At 43.8% G+C, this 19,957-nt stretch overlaps 1 protein-coding gene across 1 annotated transcript in view; it reads left to right on the forward strand.

The window, feature by feature from the left end:
* Nucleotides 1-19,957, forward strand: part of LOC141117072 (cholesterol 24-hydroxylase-like) — a 51,400-nt gene that overhangs the window by 1,605 nt on the left and 29,838 nt on the right. Inside the window, exons 2-6 of the mRNA XM_073609674.1 lie at nucleotides 769-846; nucleotides 9,684-9,765; nucleotides 13,939-14,009; nucleotides 15,153-15,239; nucleotides 16,452-16,590. Coding sequence (XP_073465775.1) covers nucleotides 769-846; nucleotides 9,684-9,765; nucleotides 13,939-14,009; nucleotides 15,153-15,239; nucleotides 16,452-16,590 — 457 coding nt within the window. The remainder of the gene's footprint in view (nucleotides 1-768; nucleotides 847-9,683; nucleotides 9,766-13,938; nucleotides 14,010-15,152; nucleotides 15,240-16,451; nucleotides 16,591-19,957) is intronic.

Here is a 19,957-nt window from a genome sequence, read left to right on the forward strand (position 1 = left end):
AAGGGATGTTTACATTCCTTGTAATAGGAATAAAAGTGATAGAATTTTTAAAAAAAAAGAACAGTGTAAAAATAAAAAAATAAAAGGTAACATAAATAAGAAAAAAAATTTTTTTTAAAAGCGCCCCGTACCACCGAGCTCGCGTGCAGAAGCGAACTCATACGTGAGTAGTGCCCACATATGAAAACGGTGTTCAAACTACACATGTGAGGTATCGTCCCTATCGCTAGAGTGAAAGCAATAATCCTAGCCCTAAACCTGCTCTGTAACTCAAAACATGCAACCTGTAGAATTTCTGAAATGTTGCCTATGGAGATTTTTAAGGGTAAAAGTTTGTCGCCATTCCACGAGCGGGTGCAATTTTGAAGCGTGACATGTTGGGTATCAATTTATTCGGTGTAACATTATCTTTCATAATATAAAAAAACTTAGGCTAACTTTACTGTTGTCTTATTTTTTAATTCAAAAAAGTGTATTTTTTCCAAAAAAAGTGCGCTTGTAAGATCCGCTGCGCAAATACGGTGTGACAGAAAGTATTGCAACGACCGCCATTTTATTCTCTAGGGTGTTATAAAAAAAATTTATGATGTTTGGGGGTTCTAAGTAATTTTCTAGCAAAAAAAAAAACAGTTTTTAACTTGTAAACAACAAATCTCAAAAAGAGGCCCGGTCCTTAAGTGGTTAAACACTGCAATTATAACTAAAAATATGTGCGTACAAATAACACACTCTGCTGTATCATTCATAGGAAATTATTTTCACTTTTAGCTTTCTCTTTGGACATTCTCCCACAACATTGAAGCACATGAAGAAAAATGAGCTTGTGTATGACTTGTTTTTTGAGTGGTAAGTTGTGCAATTATTTATCTTACGTTATACTGGGGAGGCGTGACATATGGAAAAAAAAATAGCCAAATTCAACAGATTTATTTGAGATTATGAAAAAAGTGATTGCATTTGCCATCTTGCTAATATGGATATAATAAAGCAGCCTTTTTTGGTTCCCCCGGGATGCCATGAACACATGATGCGGTCTGCCCTGAATCAGTATAATGCGCTGCCATGGTGTGGGCCAGCCACAGGCACCATAACAATCAATGAAGTTCTAGAGCTGGAACACACAATGTCCCCCCCGCACAATGGCAATACATGGTGCTGATCCAGGAGCACTGGAACAGCCAGGAGGCTGAGCAGCACGCGGAACGGAGGAGCCCTGCATCCAGAGTCCACGGGGAGCCAGGCACGGAGTGACAGCCCAGCCGACGACGGTGACAGCAGATGATGATGGCAGGCCGCAGTGATGGAGGCAGCAGAGGGGGATGATGATGGCAGAGGAGGATGGATGGAGGCAGGGGGGATGAAGTTGGCAGAGGAGGGTGGATAGAGGCGAGGGGGGTGAAGGTGGCAGAGGGAGATAGATGGAGGCAGGGGGGGGATGAAGGTGGCAGAGGAGGATGGATGGAGGCGGGGGGGGAAAGAGGGTGGCAGAGGGTAATTGACAAGGCAGGGGGGATGAAGGTGGCAGAGGGGGGTGATGGTGGCAGAGGGGGATGGATGGGGGCGGGGGGGATGATGGTGGCAGAGGGGGATGATGGTGGCAGAGGGAGATCAGCTAAAAGTAGTTGGATCTGTATGTGTGTTATAATTGATTGAAATTAGTCGATTAATCGATTTAACCACTTCCCGCCCGCCCTATAGCAGATTGACGTCCAGCTAGTGGTTCCGTTATCCTAAATGGGCGTCATATGACGTCCAGCAGGATAACATGCCGCCGTGCGCCCGCGGGGGCGCGCATCGCGGCGACTGGTGGATCGTTGTGTCAGCCTGACACACCGCTCCACCGATCTTGGTAAAGAGCCTCTGGCGGAGGCTCTTTACCACATGATCAGCCGTGTCCAATCACGGCTGATCACGATGTCAATAGGAAGAGCCGTTGATCGGCTTTTCCTCACTCACGTCTGACAGACGCAAGTAGAGGAGAGCCGATCAGCGGTTCTCCTGACAGGGGGGGTCTGCGCTGATTGTTTATTAGCGCAGCCCCCCCTTGGATCACCACACTGGACCACCAGGGATCGCCACTAGGACCACCAGGGAAGGGGCAACATGTAGATGGCCAGGTATGTACCCCATGGCCATCCACATGTGCCCAATGTGCCCAATCTGTGCCAATCAGTGCCCACAAATGGGCACTGATTGGCACCATTATGTTTTAGTTATGCCCAGCAATGCCACCAATAAATTTTATCAGTGCCACCAATCAGTGTCATCAGTGCCACCTGTCATTGCCCATCGGTGCCACCTGTCAGTGCCCATCAGTGCCCATCAGTGCCCATCAGTGCCCACTTATCAGTGCCCATCAGTGGCACCTATCAGTGCCACCCATAAGTAGCCATCAGTGCCACCCATATGTACCAATCAATGCCACCTACGAGTGCCCATCAGTGCCGCCTATGAGTGCCCATCGGAGCCACCTATGAGTGCCCATCAGTGCCGCTTACCAGTACCACCTATCAGTGCCCATCAGTCCCACCTATCAGTGCCCATCAGTGCCCATTATCAGTGCCCATCAGTGCCACCTCATCAGTGCCACCTCATTGGTGCCACCTCATCGTTGCTCATCAGTGCTCGTCAGTGCAGCCATATCAGTGCCCGTCATTGAAGAAGAAAACGTACTTATTTACAAAAAATTTTAACAGAAACAAAGAAAAACTTGTTTTTTTTTTTTCATTTTTGGTATTTTTTTATTTGTTGCGCAAAAAATAAAAACCGCAGAGGTGATCAAATACCACCAAAAGAAAGCTCTATTTGTGGGAACAAAATGATAAAAAATTAGTTTGGGTACAGAGTAGCATGACCGCGCAATTGTCATTCAAATTGTGACAGCGCTGAAAGCTGAAAATTGGTCTGGGCGGGAAGGTGTCTAAGTGCCTGGTATTGAAGTGGTTAAAAAAAAAACGAACACGAAAATTTTAATCAGTAACAGCCCTAATTAAAGGCATTTCTTTCTTTCTTCCTTTTTTTTTTTAAGTCTGTTTTATTAAATTTTTAGGAAAGGACAGGTTCCAAGTGGCTTCACTTGCACAGGGGTACGTCACATATAGATACACAGACAAAACACAAAGTAACAAAAAGCTTGTGTAATTAGAGGATATAAATGTTAGAAGTAAGAATTAGATTAGAGGTGAACAACTTCCCTACTATCCCAATAGTCAAACGTCAAACAATTTAGAGAGTACATTTCATTGTTGAGGCATCCTCAAGCCATCTCACCCAAACTTTAGTAAACATCTTTAGACATCCCCTGTTATAGAGTATGTATTGTATGTTGATATAATGGTAAATTTGAGCTCACTAATTGCCTTCAAACTTGCATAGAAAGAGTTGACCTTTCCAGCTTCAATAAAGGCACTTAAATGATGTAACACTAAGGGGGTTATTTACAGCTTTAGGCAAATCCACTTTGCACTACAAGTGCAAACTACAAGTGCAAAGTGCACTTGAAATTGCACTGAAAGTACACTTGGAAGTTCAGTCGCTGTAAATCTGAGGGGTAGATATGAAATGAGGGGAAGCTCTGCTTGTTTTATTATCCAATCATGTACAAGCTAAAATGCTGTTTTTATATTTTCCTTGCATGTTCCCCTCGGATCTACAGCGACTGTACTTCCAAGTGCACTTTCAGTGCAATTTCAAGTGCACTTTGCACTTGTAGTGCAAAGTGGATTTGCCTTTAGTAAATAACCCCCTATGTGCCTTTTATATTTGCTAATTTTTTTTGAGATTATCAAGAGGTTTTGAGTAGGAAGTATTAAAATTTAAGAACAAATTTTTGAAAAATAAAAAAGCAATGGTGACCTGAATTTGCATTAGGCTGGGTTCACACTGCTCTGCCTATTGTCTACAGTGCCTTGAAAATGTATTCCTACCCCTTGAAATTTTCCATGTCATGTTACAACCAAAAACGTAAATGTATTTTATTGGGATCTTATGTGATAGACCAACACAAAGTGGCACATAATTTTGAAGTGGAAGGAAAATGATAATGGTTTTCCAGTTTTTTTACAAATAAATATCTGAAAAGTGCAGTGTGCATTTGTATTCAGCCCCCTTTACTCTGATACAAAATCTAGTGGACTCAATTGCATTCAGAAGTTGCCTAATTAGTAAATAGAGTCCACCTGTGTGTAATTTAATGTCAGTATAAATACAGCTGTTACCTGAAACCCTCAGAGGTTTGTTAGAGAACCTTAGTGAACAAACAGCATCATGAAGGCCAAGGAAAACACCAGACAGATTGGGGATAAAGTTGTGGAGAAGTTTAAAGCTGGGTTAGGCTATAAAAAAATATTCCAAGCTTTGAACATCAGAGCACTGTTCAATCCATCTTTAAAAATGGAAAGAGTATGGCACAACTGCAAACCTACACCTAAACTGACCGGCCGGGCAAGTTGAGCATTCATCAGAGAAGCAGCCAAGAGGTCCATGGTAACTCTGGAGGAGCTGCAGAAATCCACAGCTCAGGTGAGAGAATCTGTCCATAGGACAACTGCTAATTGTGCACTCCACAAATCTGGCCTTTATGGAAGAGTGGCAAGAAGTCATTGTTGAAAGAAAGCCATAAGATGTCCCGTTTGCAGTTTGCAAGAAGCCATGTAGGGGATACAGCAAACATGTGAAAGAAGGTGCTCTGGTCAGATGAGATCAAAATGCAACTTGTTGGCCTAAAAGCAAAACGCTATGAACACACCATCCCCACTGTGAAACATGGTGGTGGCAGCATCATGTTGTGGAGATGCTTTTCTTCAGCAGGGACAGGGAAGCTGGTCAGAGTTAATGGGAAGATGGATGGAGCCAAATACAGGGCAATCTTAGAAGAAAACCTTTTAGAGTCTGCAAAAGACTTGAGACTGGGGCAGAGGTTCACCTTCCAGCAGGGCAATGACCCTAAACATACAGCCAGAGCTACAATGGAATTATTTAGATCAAAGCATATGCATGTGTTAGAATGGCCCAGTCAAAGTCCAGACCTAAATCCAATTGAGAATCTGTGGCAAGACTTGAAAATTTCTGTTCACAGATGCTCTCCATACAATCTGACAGAGCTTGAGCTATTTTGCAAAGAAGAATGGTCAAAAATGTCACTCTCTAGATGTGTAAAGCTGGTAGATTCATACCAAAAAAAGACTTGCAGGTGGTTCTACAAAGTATTGACTCAGGGGGGCTGAATACAAATGCAAGCTACACTTTTCAGGTCTTTATTTGTAAAAAAAAATGAAAGCCATTTATCATTTTCCTTCCACTTCACAATTATGTGCCACTTTGTGTTGGTCTATCACAGTGTTTCTCAACTCAAGCCCTCAAGGCGCCCCAACAGGTCATGTTTTCAGGATTTCCCTCAGATGAAACGGCTGTGGTAATTACTTAGGAAGTGAAACTGATCAAATCACCTGTGCAAAATAATGGAAATCCTGAACACATGACCTGTTGGGGCGCCTTGAGGGCTGGAGTTGAGAAACACTGGTCTATCACATAAAATCCCAATAAAATACATTTACATTTCTGGTTGTAACATGACAAAATGTGAACAATTTCAAAGGGGTATGAATACTTTTTCAAGGCACTGTATATCTGTCATTTTGCATGCATGCATATGATCATGGACTATATGGACTGGTCAGCATACTTTTGGGCAGCACCCACATATTAGAGAGATTTTCTCATACTCCTATGTAATAGTCTATAGGTCCTTCACATTGAGTTTATTTCCATCTGCAGATGGTTGGTCAAGCACTGAGGATCTACTGTGTTGTCTACTTTTATTTCATAGACCTATGCTAGTGGACACCCTCTTGCTGGGACACTGGCTAAGTCCCCCAGCAGTTTATAGGCCATCTGTAATTTCTGGGCTGGCCATCCTCTGGTGCTAGGTACCCTTGCTGAGGGTCTCGAGTGGAGAACCTCTTTAGTGATTACACTCTAACCGTTGTGGTGTTGTTGGCTATTCAGGTTCTATTGGGGCCCCTTTGGGAGGAGGGAGAGGGGGGTTGAAAGGCGGGGGGGGGGGTCCTGAAGAGTGTGGAGGGGTGCGGGAGTAATTGCAGGTGGGTGGTTTTGTAGGGGGTTAGGGGAGGGTCAGATTGGGTCCAGAGGGCACCAGCATAATTTTTATTTTTTGACATGTAACTTTTGCTATGACTTTATTAATAAACATATCTTTTGGATGGTAGCTTTTGTGGTGTCCTAACCTCTTTTCTGTTTTTCCTTTTTGGTACTTGTTTTTGGTGCCACCCATCCAGTCATACTGTGGATAGCACCGCCATGTAATTTAACTAGTGGAATTACCGATATCTACCATGTTTTCTGTTTGTACAATAGTGAGATTTAATCTTCCGTTGTTGAGTCAACTAATTTTGTTCAAAGCTCTTGAAACATGTTGTCCAGACCTGCTACTTAAAAAACAGTTGTAAATCTTTTTTTTCCATTAAAATAATAAATATGTAGCACCCTCTAGGTAGGTAGGTGCTAGAGGTAGGATTTTTTGTAGGACAGGCAAATTTAGAGTTGCTCAGGGTAGCAGCTGGTGACTCACAGGCAGCATCACTGAGACCTCCCTCTTCTTTCTAGAGTTTGCTGGAAAGTTCTGTAAAGAGAAGAGGAGAGGAGAGGTGGAGCTGCCTGTGGTGTTTTAGGGAGCCCTGACCAATCCCCGACCTGGATTGGCAGGGGGCAGGCCTCCATAAATATCTAGGGTCAGACCAGCTGGGGAGGAGTTGTAGGGTGGAAGAGCTGGAGTTAGAGAGTGTGGAGGCTGTCGGGCCTTTTGCCTTTTAAGTTTTATGTGTTTGTTTTATTGTTGCCTTTTGTCTTGTGTTTTCTCAAGCCTGGGCATGCCCAATAGGCTTTGTGTGTACATCTTATCCTTTTTCTAAAATTCAATAAAAATATTTTGGAAAAAAAATTAAATAATAAATATGATACTTACTTGCTCTGTCCCATGATATTGCACAGAGCAGTCCCATACCTCTTATTTGGTGGTCCCATATGTCACTGTAGATGCCTTCTTTTCTCCGAGTGCCCCCTCAGCAAGCCGTGTGCTGAGGGGGCACTTGTGCTAGTGGGCTCACAAGTAGGGTTGTGTGGATTCATAGACACACAGCATGGCTTGACCACATACCTTTCTCCTCACAGGATATGACAGCAACAGGAGCCATTGCCTCCTACTACTCTCAGTGTGTCCTGTGAGAAGAGGAAGAGAAAGCAGCACTGCTGCACACGGAACAGTGCTAGATCGCGAGAGGACTCAGATAGGGGTTTAGGGACAGGGTTGGGTGAACAGGCACTGTAAGGTTTTTTACCCTAATGCAGAATATGCATTTAGGTAAAAAAGCCTTTTGCTTTTAGAACCATTACAAATGAAATCCCAGATGACATAGGCAGTTTGCAAACACTTTCATTGGATATATGATTGTACTTGCAACAGTATTTTACTTACATCAAGACTACTTTAAAGTGATTGTAAAGTCTTGCTTTAAAAAAAAAAATAACAAACATGTTATTCTTACCTCCCCTGTTGCAGTGGTTTTGCACCGAGCAGCCAAGATCCTCCTCTTCTCGGGAACCTCTTCGGTGCTCCCAGCCCACCCCCTCTCTCTCCTGATTGGCTAACTGACTTTGATTGACAGCCACGGGAGCCAATGGCGCTATGGCTGTGCCCCAGCCAATCAGGGGGAGAGTTCTGGATGGCCGAGGGAATCGTGGACATCGCTGGATAGAGAAGGAGCTCAGGGTAAGTATTAGGGGGTGCTACACACAAAAGGTTTTTATCCTAATGCATAGAATGCATTAAGATAAAAAAAACTTTTGCCTTTACAACTTCTTTAAAGCTGGCCATAGCTGGATAGAATTTTGGAAATTCTTTGGAAAACTCCTACAAAACTTGTAGTAAAATTCTCAGAACAATTGAAAGATTTTGTTTGCTTTAACATTTGATTTTGGAAAGAATGGACTTTACTGAATGAAAACACACACTGTTAGAAATTCAGTCATTAAAGTGATTGTAAAGTCTTGTTTAAAAAATAAATAAATAATAACAAACCTGGTTTACTTACCTGCTTTGTGCAGTTGGTTTTGCACAGCTCGGCTCCTCCCCTTCTCGGGTCCCTCTTTGCTGCTCCTGGCTCCTCCCTCCCATTGAGTGCCCCCACAGTCAGCAGCTTCCTATGGGGGCACTGGAGCCAAGTCACATCTCTGTAAGTCCATTCAGACACAGAGTCCTGACCCGGCCCTGCCCCCTCTTGCCCCTGATTGGCTGACTGACTTTGATTGACAGCTGCGGGAGCCATAGCGCCGATGCTGTTTCTCAGGCAATCAGGAGGAGTGCCCTGGATGGCTTAGACATTTGTGGACATCACTGGAGAGAGATGGGGCTCAGGTACATAATTAGGGAGGTGCTGGGGAGGCTGCTACACACAAAAGGTTTTTTATCTTAATGCATGGAATGCATTAAGATAAAAAACCTTCTGCCTTTACAACTCCTTTAAAGACATTTTTACTATTCTGATCCATTACATTTTATCATCACTGCGGTCAAAAGCAAATGTCAAAATGTTCCCACTAATTAGAAAAACTTTCTTAAAACATTCTTTTCCTAAGAATTTTCATTCAAAATTTAAGTCATCTATGGCCACCTTAAGTAATGGTTGAGAGCAGTTTTAGTTTCTTAGGAGCCCAAAAGAACAGGAGTGAGACTAGCTGGCCATGCACTAGTCAAATTTTGTTTGAACGTTTAAAAGAAATTCCGAAAAATCATTGGTCAAAGCATTTGATCTTCCATCATTAAGTCATCATCAACTAATTTTGTTCAAAGGTCCTTCAAAATGTGTCCAGATCTGCTACTTGAATGGAATCCTAGACATAGAAAACTGGTTTATTTTGTGGCTAGAACATGCACATTACAATATGTATGCTTTTTCCAAAACGAAAACCACATTCACAGTTGGAATTTTGTTTGTTCAAGAACACTTTTCCATCCGTCTTCTTTCAATTTTCTTGTCACTTTTGTTAAAAAAAAAGTTGATTTGAGCTCATTAACCACTAAAAAACTAGAAGAACATTCTAAAATGAAAACTTTCTAAGAAAATTCTACTAGTATCTGACCAGCTTTGGGGACACTTGGCACACATCTTACAGTGTAGAGACCTGGATGGAAGCGGCGCTAAGGTACAAATGAACAAATGTCACTATTACTCAGTTCAGAAAAAATTGGATATCACCAGCACTTCAACAGGGACTGTTATCTTGATGAAGGGTCCTGGTATGATTTTGAAACATTGCATTGTGGCAAAAAAACTTCTTCTTGGAGCCACTCTGGAGCGCTGGTGATAGCCACACATTTCTAAAAGAATATGAAGCGTGCATAAGATAAAAAGGGTGTCACACAAAGGGTCAGGTGCCCAGCATGGAGGAGGCTCCCACCCACTACAATGCAGTGCACAGTTCTTGTTCTGAACAACACAGGACAAATAAGAGTACCTGTGTTTATACTTTTTTTTTTTTTTTTAAGTTATTTTTATTGTAATTTCAAGGTAAATATAACAACAAAACAGAGCCTATTGGGCATACCCAGGCTCGGTCATAAGAACTACACACTAATACAAAAACCTGTGTTTATACTTTTTTTACAGGGTCCAGAAATATGGCCCAGTTGTACGGTTTAATTTTTTACATAATGTGGCGATTTTAGTTGTCAGCCCAGAAGCAGTAAAGGTAAGAATATCTCCATCTCTGCACCATCTCTGACCCTTCAATGAACCAGTTGACTCATTAGAGTAAGCATAAGATAAGTCATCATTAGCTGTAGTAAATGTTGACCTGTTTAAGGTAAGGGGGTCTATCTATGCATTTGTATTCACCCAAGATTCACACATTGATCACCCAAGAGTTACACATTTTTTAAAAAAAGATGCAATCAGAAAAAAATGTTTAAATCTTAAAACAAACTTGTGTGCATCTTGGGTTAAAACATTGATAAAGAGACCCCTAAATGTTTGGATGCAATTACAGATTTTACTTCACTATATACAGTATCTCACAAAAGTGAGTACACCCCTCACATTTGTGTAAATATTTTATTATATCTTTTCATGTGACAAAACTGAAGAAATGACACTTTGCTAGAATGTAAAGTAGTGAGTGTACAGCTTGTATAACACAGTAAATTTTTGTCCCCTTAAATGACAGCCATGCAGACCAATTTGATGCAGTGTGTGGTGTATGGTCTGAGCACTGACAGGCTGACCCCCCACCCCTTCAACCACTGCAGCAATGTTGGCAGCACTCATATCTATTTCCATAGGTGTGCGCAGCCTATTACATTAGGGTGTGCACCCCAAAGCTCAAACATACACTACTCACTACTACTCACATCACTCACCATGTTCATTCAGAAAGGGAAGGGGCTGATAAATACATATTTACCAGCCCCTTCCCTCGCTCATCCTAAAACAGCCGGCAGGAGAGGAGAGGAGGAAATCCAGAAGTGCTGCAGAGGGAAGGAGTGGGGAGCCAGGGCAGTAGGGGGAATGTGTTCTGCACAGGGTGATTAGAGTGTGCCTGGGCACACCCGGCACACCCTGTGTGCACGCCTATGTCTATTTCCCAAAGACAACCTCTGGATATGACGCTGAGCACGTGCACTCAACTTTCTTTGGTTGACCATGTTGAGGCCTGTTCTGAGTGGAACCTGTCCTGTTAAACCGTTGTGTGCTCTTGGCCACCATGCTACAGCTCAGTTTTAGGGTCTCCGCAATATTCTTATAGCCTAGGCCATCTTTATGTAGAGCAACAATTCTTTTTTTCAGATCCTCAGAGAGTTCTTTGCCATGAGGTGCCATGTTGAACTTCCAGTGACCAGTATAAGACAGTGAGAGCGATAACACCAAATTTAACACACCTGCTCCCAATTTACACTTGAGAAAATGGCTAATTGGGCCAAATTTGGACATTTTCACTTAGGGGTGTATTCACTTTTGTTGCCAGCAGTTTAGACATTAATGGCTATGTGTTGAGTTATGTTGAGGGGACAGCAAATTTACACTGTTATACAAGCTTTACACTCACTACTTTACATTGTAGCAAAGTGTCATTTCTTCAGTTTTGTCACATGAAAAGATATAATAAAATATTTACAAAAATGTGAGGGGTGTACTCACTTTTGTGAGATACTATACATTATATTACCAAAAGTATTGGGACCCCTTCCTTTACATGCACATGAACTTTAATGGTGTCCTAGTCTTAGTCCGTAATGTTCAATATTGCGTTGGCCCACCCTTTGCATCTATAAACGCTTCAACTCTTCTGGGAAGGCTGTCCACGAGGTTTAGGAGTGTGTCTATGGGAATGTTTGACCATTCTTCCAGAAGCGCATTTGTGAGGTCAGGCACTGATGTGGACGAGAAGGCCTGGCTTGCAGTCTCCATTCATCCCAAAGGTGTTCTATCGGGTTGAGGTCAGGACTCTGTGCAGGCCAGTCAAGTTCCTCCACCCCAAACTTGCTCATCCATGTCTTTATGGACCTTGTTTGTCACTGCCAAATATTTGACATTTTGACTCAGCATTCAGCACCTATTGGCATTTTCTGCATCCCAGTTCCTATGTTTTCATGCAGAGTTGAGTTGCTTGTTTCCACGTCTGAGATATGGATTTTTTGCCGCAATTCTTCTATGAAAACCACTTCTGACTAGACTTCTCTGGACGGTAGATAGGCATGCATGGGTCCCACTGTGTTTTCGCCAGTTTTTTGTTGATGGCACTGCTGGACACCTTCCAAAGGCAAGTAAGCATGATGTGCCTTCTATCTGCTGCGTTAAGTTTCCTTTGCTGACCACTGCGTCTACGGTCCTCAGTGTTGGTGTCCTCAATTCTGAAAGATACAGGCAGATATTTTTTCATCATGCCATACCATTAGGGAGGCGTGTGATTGGACCCAAATTTATTCTGCAGCAGGACAGTGACCCCGGACATACAGCTAATGTCATTAAAGAGGGAGTCCCGCGAAAATGTTTTTTTTAAAAGTCAGCAGCTACAAATACTGCAGCTGCTGACTTTTAAAATATGGACTCTTACCTGTCCCAGGGTCCAGCGATGTCGGAACCCGAGGCCGAACCATCCCTCGGTCCTCGGATGCTGTTGCCGCCATCTTCGGTATGGGAATCAGGAAATGAAGCCTTGCGGCTTCACTTCCCGGTTCCCTACTGCGCATGCACGAGTCATGCAGCTCAATCTGAATGGTCTGTGCTGTCTCTGTGACCCGTGTGTGTCCCAGCAGACAGCGCGGCGGGACGGGAAGAGGCATAGACTCCTGTGGGAGTCTATGCCCGGAAGTGGGTGCAAATACCTGTCTTAGACAGGTATCTGCATCCCCCCTCCCCCCTGAAAGGTGCCAAATGTGCCACCGGAGGGGGGGAGGGTTCCGAAAAGCGGAGGTTCAATTTTTGAGCCTCTGCTTCAAGGACTAGCTTCAGCATAAAGAAGAACAAGGAGTCCTGGAAGTGATGGTTTGGACCCCACAGAGCCCTGATCTCAACATCATTGCGTTTGTCTGGGATTACATAAAGAGACAGAACGATTTGAGGCAGCCGACATCCACAGAAGATCTGTGGTTAGCTCTCCAAGATGTTTGGAACAATCAACCTGCTAAGCTCCTTCAAAAACTGTGTACAAGTGTAGCTAGAAGAATTGATGCTGGTTTGAAGCCAAAGGGTGGTCACACCAAATGTTGATTCAATTTAGATTTTTTTTTTGGTAAATTGATAAAAATAAATAATGAATATATGTGTAGGTTAGAATGGAACTTCAAGCAAACCGCTAAATACATAATGAAAAAAACACAACGCTGGGTGAAAAGCACTGGGGGCGTGGCTTTGAGTGGGAGTGAGTGGTGTGTTTTCATTGCAATAAACCTTACTTGGAGCAAAATGATTATTTTTGTGCTGCCTGTATTTTTTGAATTATTGACTGCAGCAGAGAGTGAGCGGACTGCACCCGACTGATCTCAGGACATTGAGGGGGAAGTTAGCATTGCTCCCAGTTATCACAGTTGACTACAGAACACTCCACACCCCCTATACTATAGAGATAAGAAGAGATAGTCCTAACAGACAAAAGGTGTGAAAAACGGATAAATCCACAAAAAAAAACAAAAAAAAAAAACAAATGCAGCCACCACATCTACGGCCCCTTTCACAGAAAGAAACGGAGCCCGCCTCGGTCCGCCGGCTCAGCGGGATATCAATCTGTTGATCTCCGCTGAGCCGGCGGATGACAGGTCCCTCTCTGCTCACTGAGCGGGGAGGGGCTTGTCAGGCGCCGCTGCCGCCTATGGAGGGATCGGACGAAAACGGACAGCGACGGACCTGGACGTAGAGCCATCCGTCTGCTTTTCAGCGGATCGGACAGGGTCGGATGTCAGCGGACATGTCTCCGCTGACATCCGACGCTCCATAGACTAACATGGAGCGGCCGTTCAGGTCCGCCTGTCAGTTTCAGTCCGATCGTGTGAAAGGGGCCTAAGAACCAGTAAGCTGCTACATTTTTTTTGTTCTTGAGCTTAGATACACTACAAAACTCTGGTAGCATCATATTGCAGCACAGTACATGCCATGGATTTGGGCAATAGTTGAATAAATAGCATGCAAAATGTCAGGTTCTTAAATAGCGTTCAAAATGTCAGTTAGAATGCACATGTGTCCAGGAAATTGAGAATTCTGTAGATAAATGTTGCCTGGCTAAATAGAATAGATTTGTCAGGGTAAAGCATGATACTGTTGGAACAATGTGCAGGAAAAGAATAAAAAACCACAGTTACAAAGTGGCCGTTATAACTTAATTGAAAGGTAATGCAACGCTCTAAGATCTCTTATTTATACCTTATTGTAGGAATTTCTGATGTCTCCAAAATACACAAAGGACTGGTTTTACAACCGTATGTTCAACATGTTTGGCGTTCGGTATGTATCATATCTTCCAGAATATTACATACAAATTAAATTGGGGTTATCCAATACAGAAGGTCTAACGCCTCACCTGCTATGGTTCTTTTTATGCATAAAAGCTTCTGTGCTTAATGTAGAACTAAAAGCAAAACTTTTTTTTTTTTTCTCATTTTGGATAGAGTAAGGGAGGGTTCCAACTAGGGTTGTCACCTTTTCTTCAAGCCAAACCTGAACACTTTAGCAGCACAGGTCACATTGTTTTTTTGTACTATACACTATAGGATTATAAAAGACCTGGGACACCTTTGGGTGCCCCAAGGAGAGTGATAATGCAGCAAAACAGTGGGTGTGGCCAAACTGCTCTTGATAACATCATTGCCCCCCCCCGCCCAGTGATGACGAACCTGTCCCCAGACAGTGGCCCACAGCTCCCAGACGGCAACAGATTTTTGTGTAACTATCTCAGTTACTCCACAGCCCAGTCTGAATAATGTCTCTGGGTTTCAGGCAGACTGAAACCCGGACATGTGATTCAAAACTCAGGCTGTCTGGGTGAATCCTGGACAGGTGGCAACCCTAGTATAACCCCTGTCAGTTTTTTTCCAGATGGACAGGGGTTATACTAGGGTTGCCATCTGTCCAGGATTCACCCAGAAAGCCTGGGTTTTGAATCACGTGTCTGCCTGGACAGATTTCTCTTCCCTTCCTGTCCCATAGCCAAAGCTAGAAGTGGGAAGAAATCTATTCAAAGTGAAAGAATCCCTGGGTGTTACTAGAACTAGTGTTCACATTGGAAGATTTCCTCTTTTTGTCCTGTTTTGGTGACAACCCAAAGTTTGGGATTTTCTTTCACTTTTGCTCTCAGTTATAATAGGCAAATAGAGGGGGTGAATTTCCCTAAGGGGGGGGGGGGGGGGGCACAGACAACAATAAAAAAGCTGACATGTACTAATCCTTCTCCACTCTATACAAAAGTTAAAAAAGGTTTTGCTTTTAGTTATACTGCAAAAGAAGACTAGACTGAGAAAACTATGCAGATCCACATGGCTGACCCAACTAATATAATACCAATCACCTTCTTTAGTTATGCAGAAGTTACATTAACACTTTTCTAGCTTTAAACATTTTTTTTGTGTTTTATTACCCATCATATACCAGGTTCATGGGAAGAGGCTTGGTGACAGATCGGGATTATGATCACTGGCACAAACAGAGGAGAATCATGGATCCAGCGTTTAGTAGAACGTAAGTACAAATATTAACCAGACGTTAAAACTTGGAGGGTAAAATAGATGCTGCTTTTAAACCTGAAGACCATGGAAACAGCCAAATACACATATGAGATGTTAAAGAAGAATTCCAGATATGGATATTTTATACATAATTACAGTACATTGTGCCAGGTTGGACCAATGTAACTATGTATATACTATACCTGTCTAATGCCCCTTGAAGCTGGAAGCCACTGAAGTAGACATCGCTATGCCCACCGATCTCCACTACCATCTCCGTCCCATGCTGAGCGGCCAACCTGATGCATTGTGAACAAGGGAAGTTGGTGGTTCAACGCAGGTGCCATTCAGAGAATACTTTCTTTTTTCTCACTGACAAGGTGGAGCGGTGATGTCACGCTTTCCACCTTGTCCAACCATAGAACACTTTGCATTCATTCAGAAAATGTAAAGCATTCTCTGACGGGTGCCCGTGCCAAGCGGCCGATCTTTTGTGGTCACAATACAGCACGCCGGCTGCTCAGCGCAGGACCTGGAAGCAAGTGGAGACCACTGGAGTAGCCGTGTCTGCATCAGTGATTTCCAGCTTCCAGGGGCATCAGCCAGGTATGGTATATACAGTACCTAGTTACATTGGTCCAAACTTGACTGAAAGGATAATGATACCAGATCAAATTCAAGAACTTAAACAAATCTTTGGGCAGGGTTCGGTCTCACTCATGGCAACCCTTTAGAGGTCTTTTTGCAGGTTGCAAGGAGGATATATGTCACCTTCTCAAAAGGCTGAGCCACCACAATGCATGCGGTTGCAGGGTAGTTGTGGCCCAGTCCCATTAACTTAAAGGGCTTGCGTTCAGCACTTTTACCGCGCGCCGACGTGCAGTTTAATTTCTGCCTTCATTGCAAAGCAAAGCATCAAGGCCGCGGCATGTGTCTAGCCCTGAGCAGCTGCATTCCTTTCTTTTGATGGATGATGAGGGGGCTCAGCCACAAGCTTTTACCGTCCCCTGACCGCTTTTTAGAACAAGACTGTATACGTAATTTACGTGTGTGTTTACAGAGAGACCATTTTTGAAGTTTTTATTCTAGCAGACTAGCTATAAGACACTAGTAAAGTAGCATCGCTCTCCACTGTTGCAATGGAGGTATATGAGAAGATACATTTTGGTGTCTGGTGCATTGTGCGTTGACCTTGGTTAGCACTGACTCTGTTACCTGCATACAGATACTTGATTGGATTGATGGCACCCTTCAATGAGAAAGCCGAAGACTTGGTGGAGAGACTTGCAGAAAAGGCTGATGGAAAAACCGAGATTGGAATGCATGACATGCTGTGCAGAGTCACCCTGGATGTCATCTCGAAGGTACAAAAAGTGAACTGATGTAGGCTTTCCGTTACTTATAAGGTTGCCCATACACCAGCAGATGGATTCCTTCAATCTAAATGTATCGCTTACCCCCAACGTGGTCGCTGAAAATGTACCCAAGTCTCTCAATGCAGTACATTGGCTGGCAGTCACATAAGCACAGTCCCACGCACACTGACAATACAGGTTCAGTCCAGGGGATGATTTTTTAGTATCCACTGCTGAAGAACTTTAGCAGAAGAAGGGTTTAGGGTTACAGTATACTCCCAAAATGATCAATAGCAATAATGGGAGGACAGCTTCTACCTAATCTTCTTACAATAGCCTTCCCTGGAGGTAACAGAGAATGGCCAGTATACCTAGAACTCTATAAGAGCAGCCCCAGTCCATGTAGCAACCACTGTCACCTAGATCTCTTCTAGCACAAGCACACCCAAAGTCCACAGCAAGGTCTTTGCTCACAATGTCCTTGGAGCTGTCCAGAAGTAGATCCTTAGGGAGGGAGATAAAAGGATCCTTCTCCAAACTAGGACTTCAGAACAGTGCTCTTCAGCGGATTCATCTTTAGCAGTCTTTCCCGGGGTCTCAGCCCAGCATCTGCTGAGACCCAGACTGCAATCTCCTCTCTGAGAGACTCTCTCCTAGGGGCAGCAGCCCCCCGAGGAAACTGGAACTATCCTTGAAAAGGAAGCAAACTTATCCAGAGTTCCCAAAAAATGGATCACCTCCACAGCCACCCTCTAGAAACCTCCTTCCAGAGATTGCCAAGCTTCTTCCAGAAACCGGTGGGAGACATCAAACACCCAACTAGAAAACCCTGAACAGACAAAAACCATCAATCACTGCTCCATTCACTACAGCGAAGCCATAAACTAAATTTAACCTAGGGTTGCCACCTTTCCTTCAAGCCAAACACTTTAACAGCGAGAATACCCCCTTACATATGGTGTACCCATTAGACTCCCTCCTTACATCGGGTGTTTCCATCAGAGTGCCCCCTTACATCAGGTGTCCCCGTCAGTGTGCCCCCTTACATAAAGTTTCCCCATCAGAGTGACTCCTTACCACAGGTGTCCCCACTAGAGTGCCCCCTTACATCAGGTCCATCTTCTCAGTCCCAGTGCCAACTCTCTCTATTGCTCCCTGCAGTCTAGTCTGCCCATCCAGGTTTCAGGCAGACTGAAAACTGGACACATGATTCAAAATCCGGACAGTCCGTGTGAATCCCGGACAGGTGGCAACCCTGATTTAACCTAGCAACCTAACTAGAGGAGAGCACTACATGAATACCCCATGCCTGGACTTTAGATTTGTCTCAGCATCAGAAACATCCAGACATTCGGCCTTTGAGCTGAACTCCCAGACTGCACGTAGGATAATGGATGCAGCCCCAGTACAAGCGCTGCTCAAAATGAGCAACACAATTAGACAAAAATCAGGCTGCCTCTCAATTAGCAAAGTCTATGCACATAATTGCAAAGCTCTGAGAAAGATTTAGCACTGAAGATTTTTAATCCAAACAGACACATAGCTAAGAAGTGGTCCCATGGCAGATTGTATTTTATTGTAGTTTAGAGCAGCATTGGAAGTAATTTGCGACTCAACCGGCAAGCATGAAGTAAATCAAAAAATTCAGAATTAACCCTCTACACACTGCTATACACTGTTTGTGCTGATGCACACAGCCACCTGAGCCTGTTCAATGCAAGTCCTAGCATTTACCCACCTCACACAGAAAGTCCAGGTACTGCGTATAGCCTCCAATAGAAATTAAGGGTTGTACTCTGGGTATACAGCAGTGCTATCCTAAACACGAGTATAGTGCATGGCCATATGCCTGTATGCTATGCTAGCGTATCCCTGCACCCTAACAGTGAAGGTTCCAAAGCACTACTCTCAATTGTACACGTTCATGAAGAAATGGCTACGGGTATGTGCATAAGTGCGACCAACGGCTGGAATCGAAGCAAGTCAGAGCGATAAAATGTCTCCAGCACACCATGAACCACCAGAATGGGTCCAAAACTTTTTTCAGCGATCACATTGTTACAGCAGAAGCAACATTTCGGGGCCTCGCAGGACCCCTTCATCAAGCACGCCTGATGAAGGGGTCCTACGAGGCTCTGAAACGTTGCTTCTTTTGTAGCAATGTGATCACTGAATAAAGCTTTGAACCCATTCATTCATTGCGTGCTGGTGACGTTTTCTCGCTCTAATGCTGAAGGGTCACAAAAGGAGCCCAGCATAGCTCAGTGGTAACCGAAGGAAGACCTCAAGTGTGTCCCTGAACGGACTTCTCTATAACATGATCATGAGCCCAATCACAAACAGGGGCTGGGATCTGTCTGTGGCAACTTGGTCACTGTGCTGGGAGCATGCATTGATCACGCTCTCAGCACAGAAAACTCAGCCACGATGGACTCATGTGTGGCTTTAAGGCCCAACCTCCCTGCTACAGCACATGTGCGTTACATGATTGGCAAGAGGTTGAAAATGTAGGGACACACCAGAAACAAATCTCATCAAATACATGTTGATCTGCTAAAAATCCAGTGCGGTTCTAACATTTTGACTGAACTACATAGTCTTTTCTGCACTGAAAGCCCAACCAGCCATGTATGCTGGACTAGCGTCCCCCTCTGTCCCTTTCCTCATTATTCATTTCTTTACCAGCAAAGCATTGCTGCTGTCTTGACGCTCAAGTGCCTGGCCTACATTGTGTGTAGGGAAAGGGGTCTTGGGTGTTGCAATTCTGGGGGGCATGCCTACATCAATAGGAACTGGGCTCCCAACAGCTGCTCCTGCAAGACTTTTACATGTCTGGTGATGGCTTCAAAGGGTATGAAAAAAGCTGTAATTGGGACATGCTGTAGAGCATTCTTTCTCAACCTTTTTCCAGTCAACTCACCTTATAAAATGATGCACAATTTTGAGACACCCTTAATAGTTTTACATATTAGAGCAGCACCCATACACATAGGACACCCAGCATTAGAGATTATTTATTCTTGCAAAGCAAATACAATTGTGAACACTGATACTGACTAGTTGTCCAGCATTTGTTCTCCCTCATTTTCTTTTCACCATGCAGCCAGCTAACCTGACCCCAGTGCTGATAGAGAGGGGCGAGGATCAAACAAGAATTCTGTGCAGGTGCCAGATGTCCTCCTTATCAGTCGATGACATCAGCAGTTGTTAGGGCACTGGTGGCTGGCCCACACGGTGCCCAAAGTTGTAATGTTGTACAATGATAACCTATGGCATTGGTAACAAAAAGGCAGGCTTGATCTACCCGCTAGCTTGTACAGAATTTTTGGGTAACTTGGAGTGATCTTTAGGCATTTTCTCAAGGCACCCCTGAAGA

Source organism: Aquarana catesbeiana, linkage group LG13 (genome assembly GCF_042186555.1).
Source record: "Aquarana catesbeiana isolate 2022-GZ linkage group LG13, ASM4218655v1, whole genome shotgun sequence".
NCBI classification, from domain to species: domain Eukaryota; kingdom Metazoa; phylum Chordata; class Amphibia; order Anura; family Ranidae; genus Aquarana; species Aquarana catesbeiana.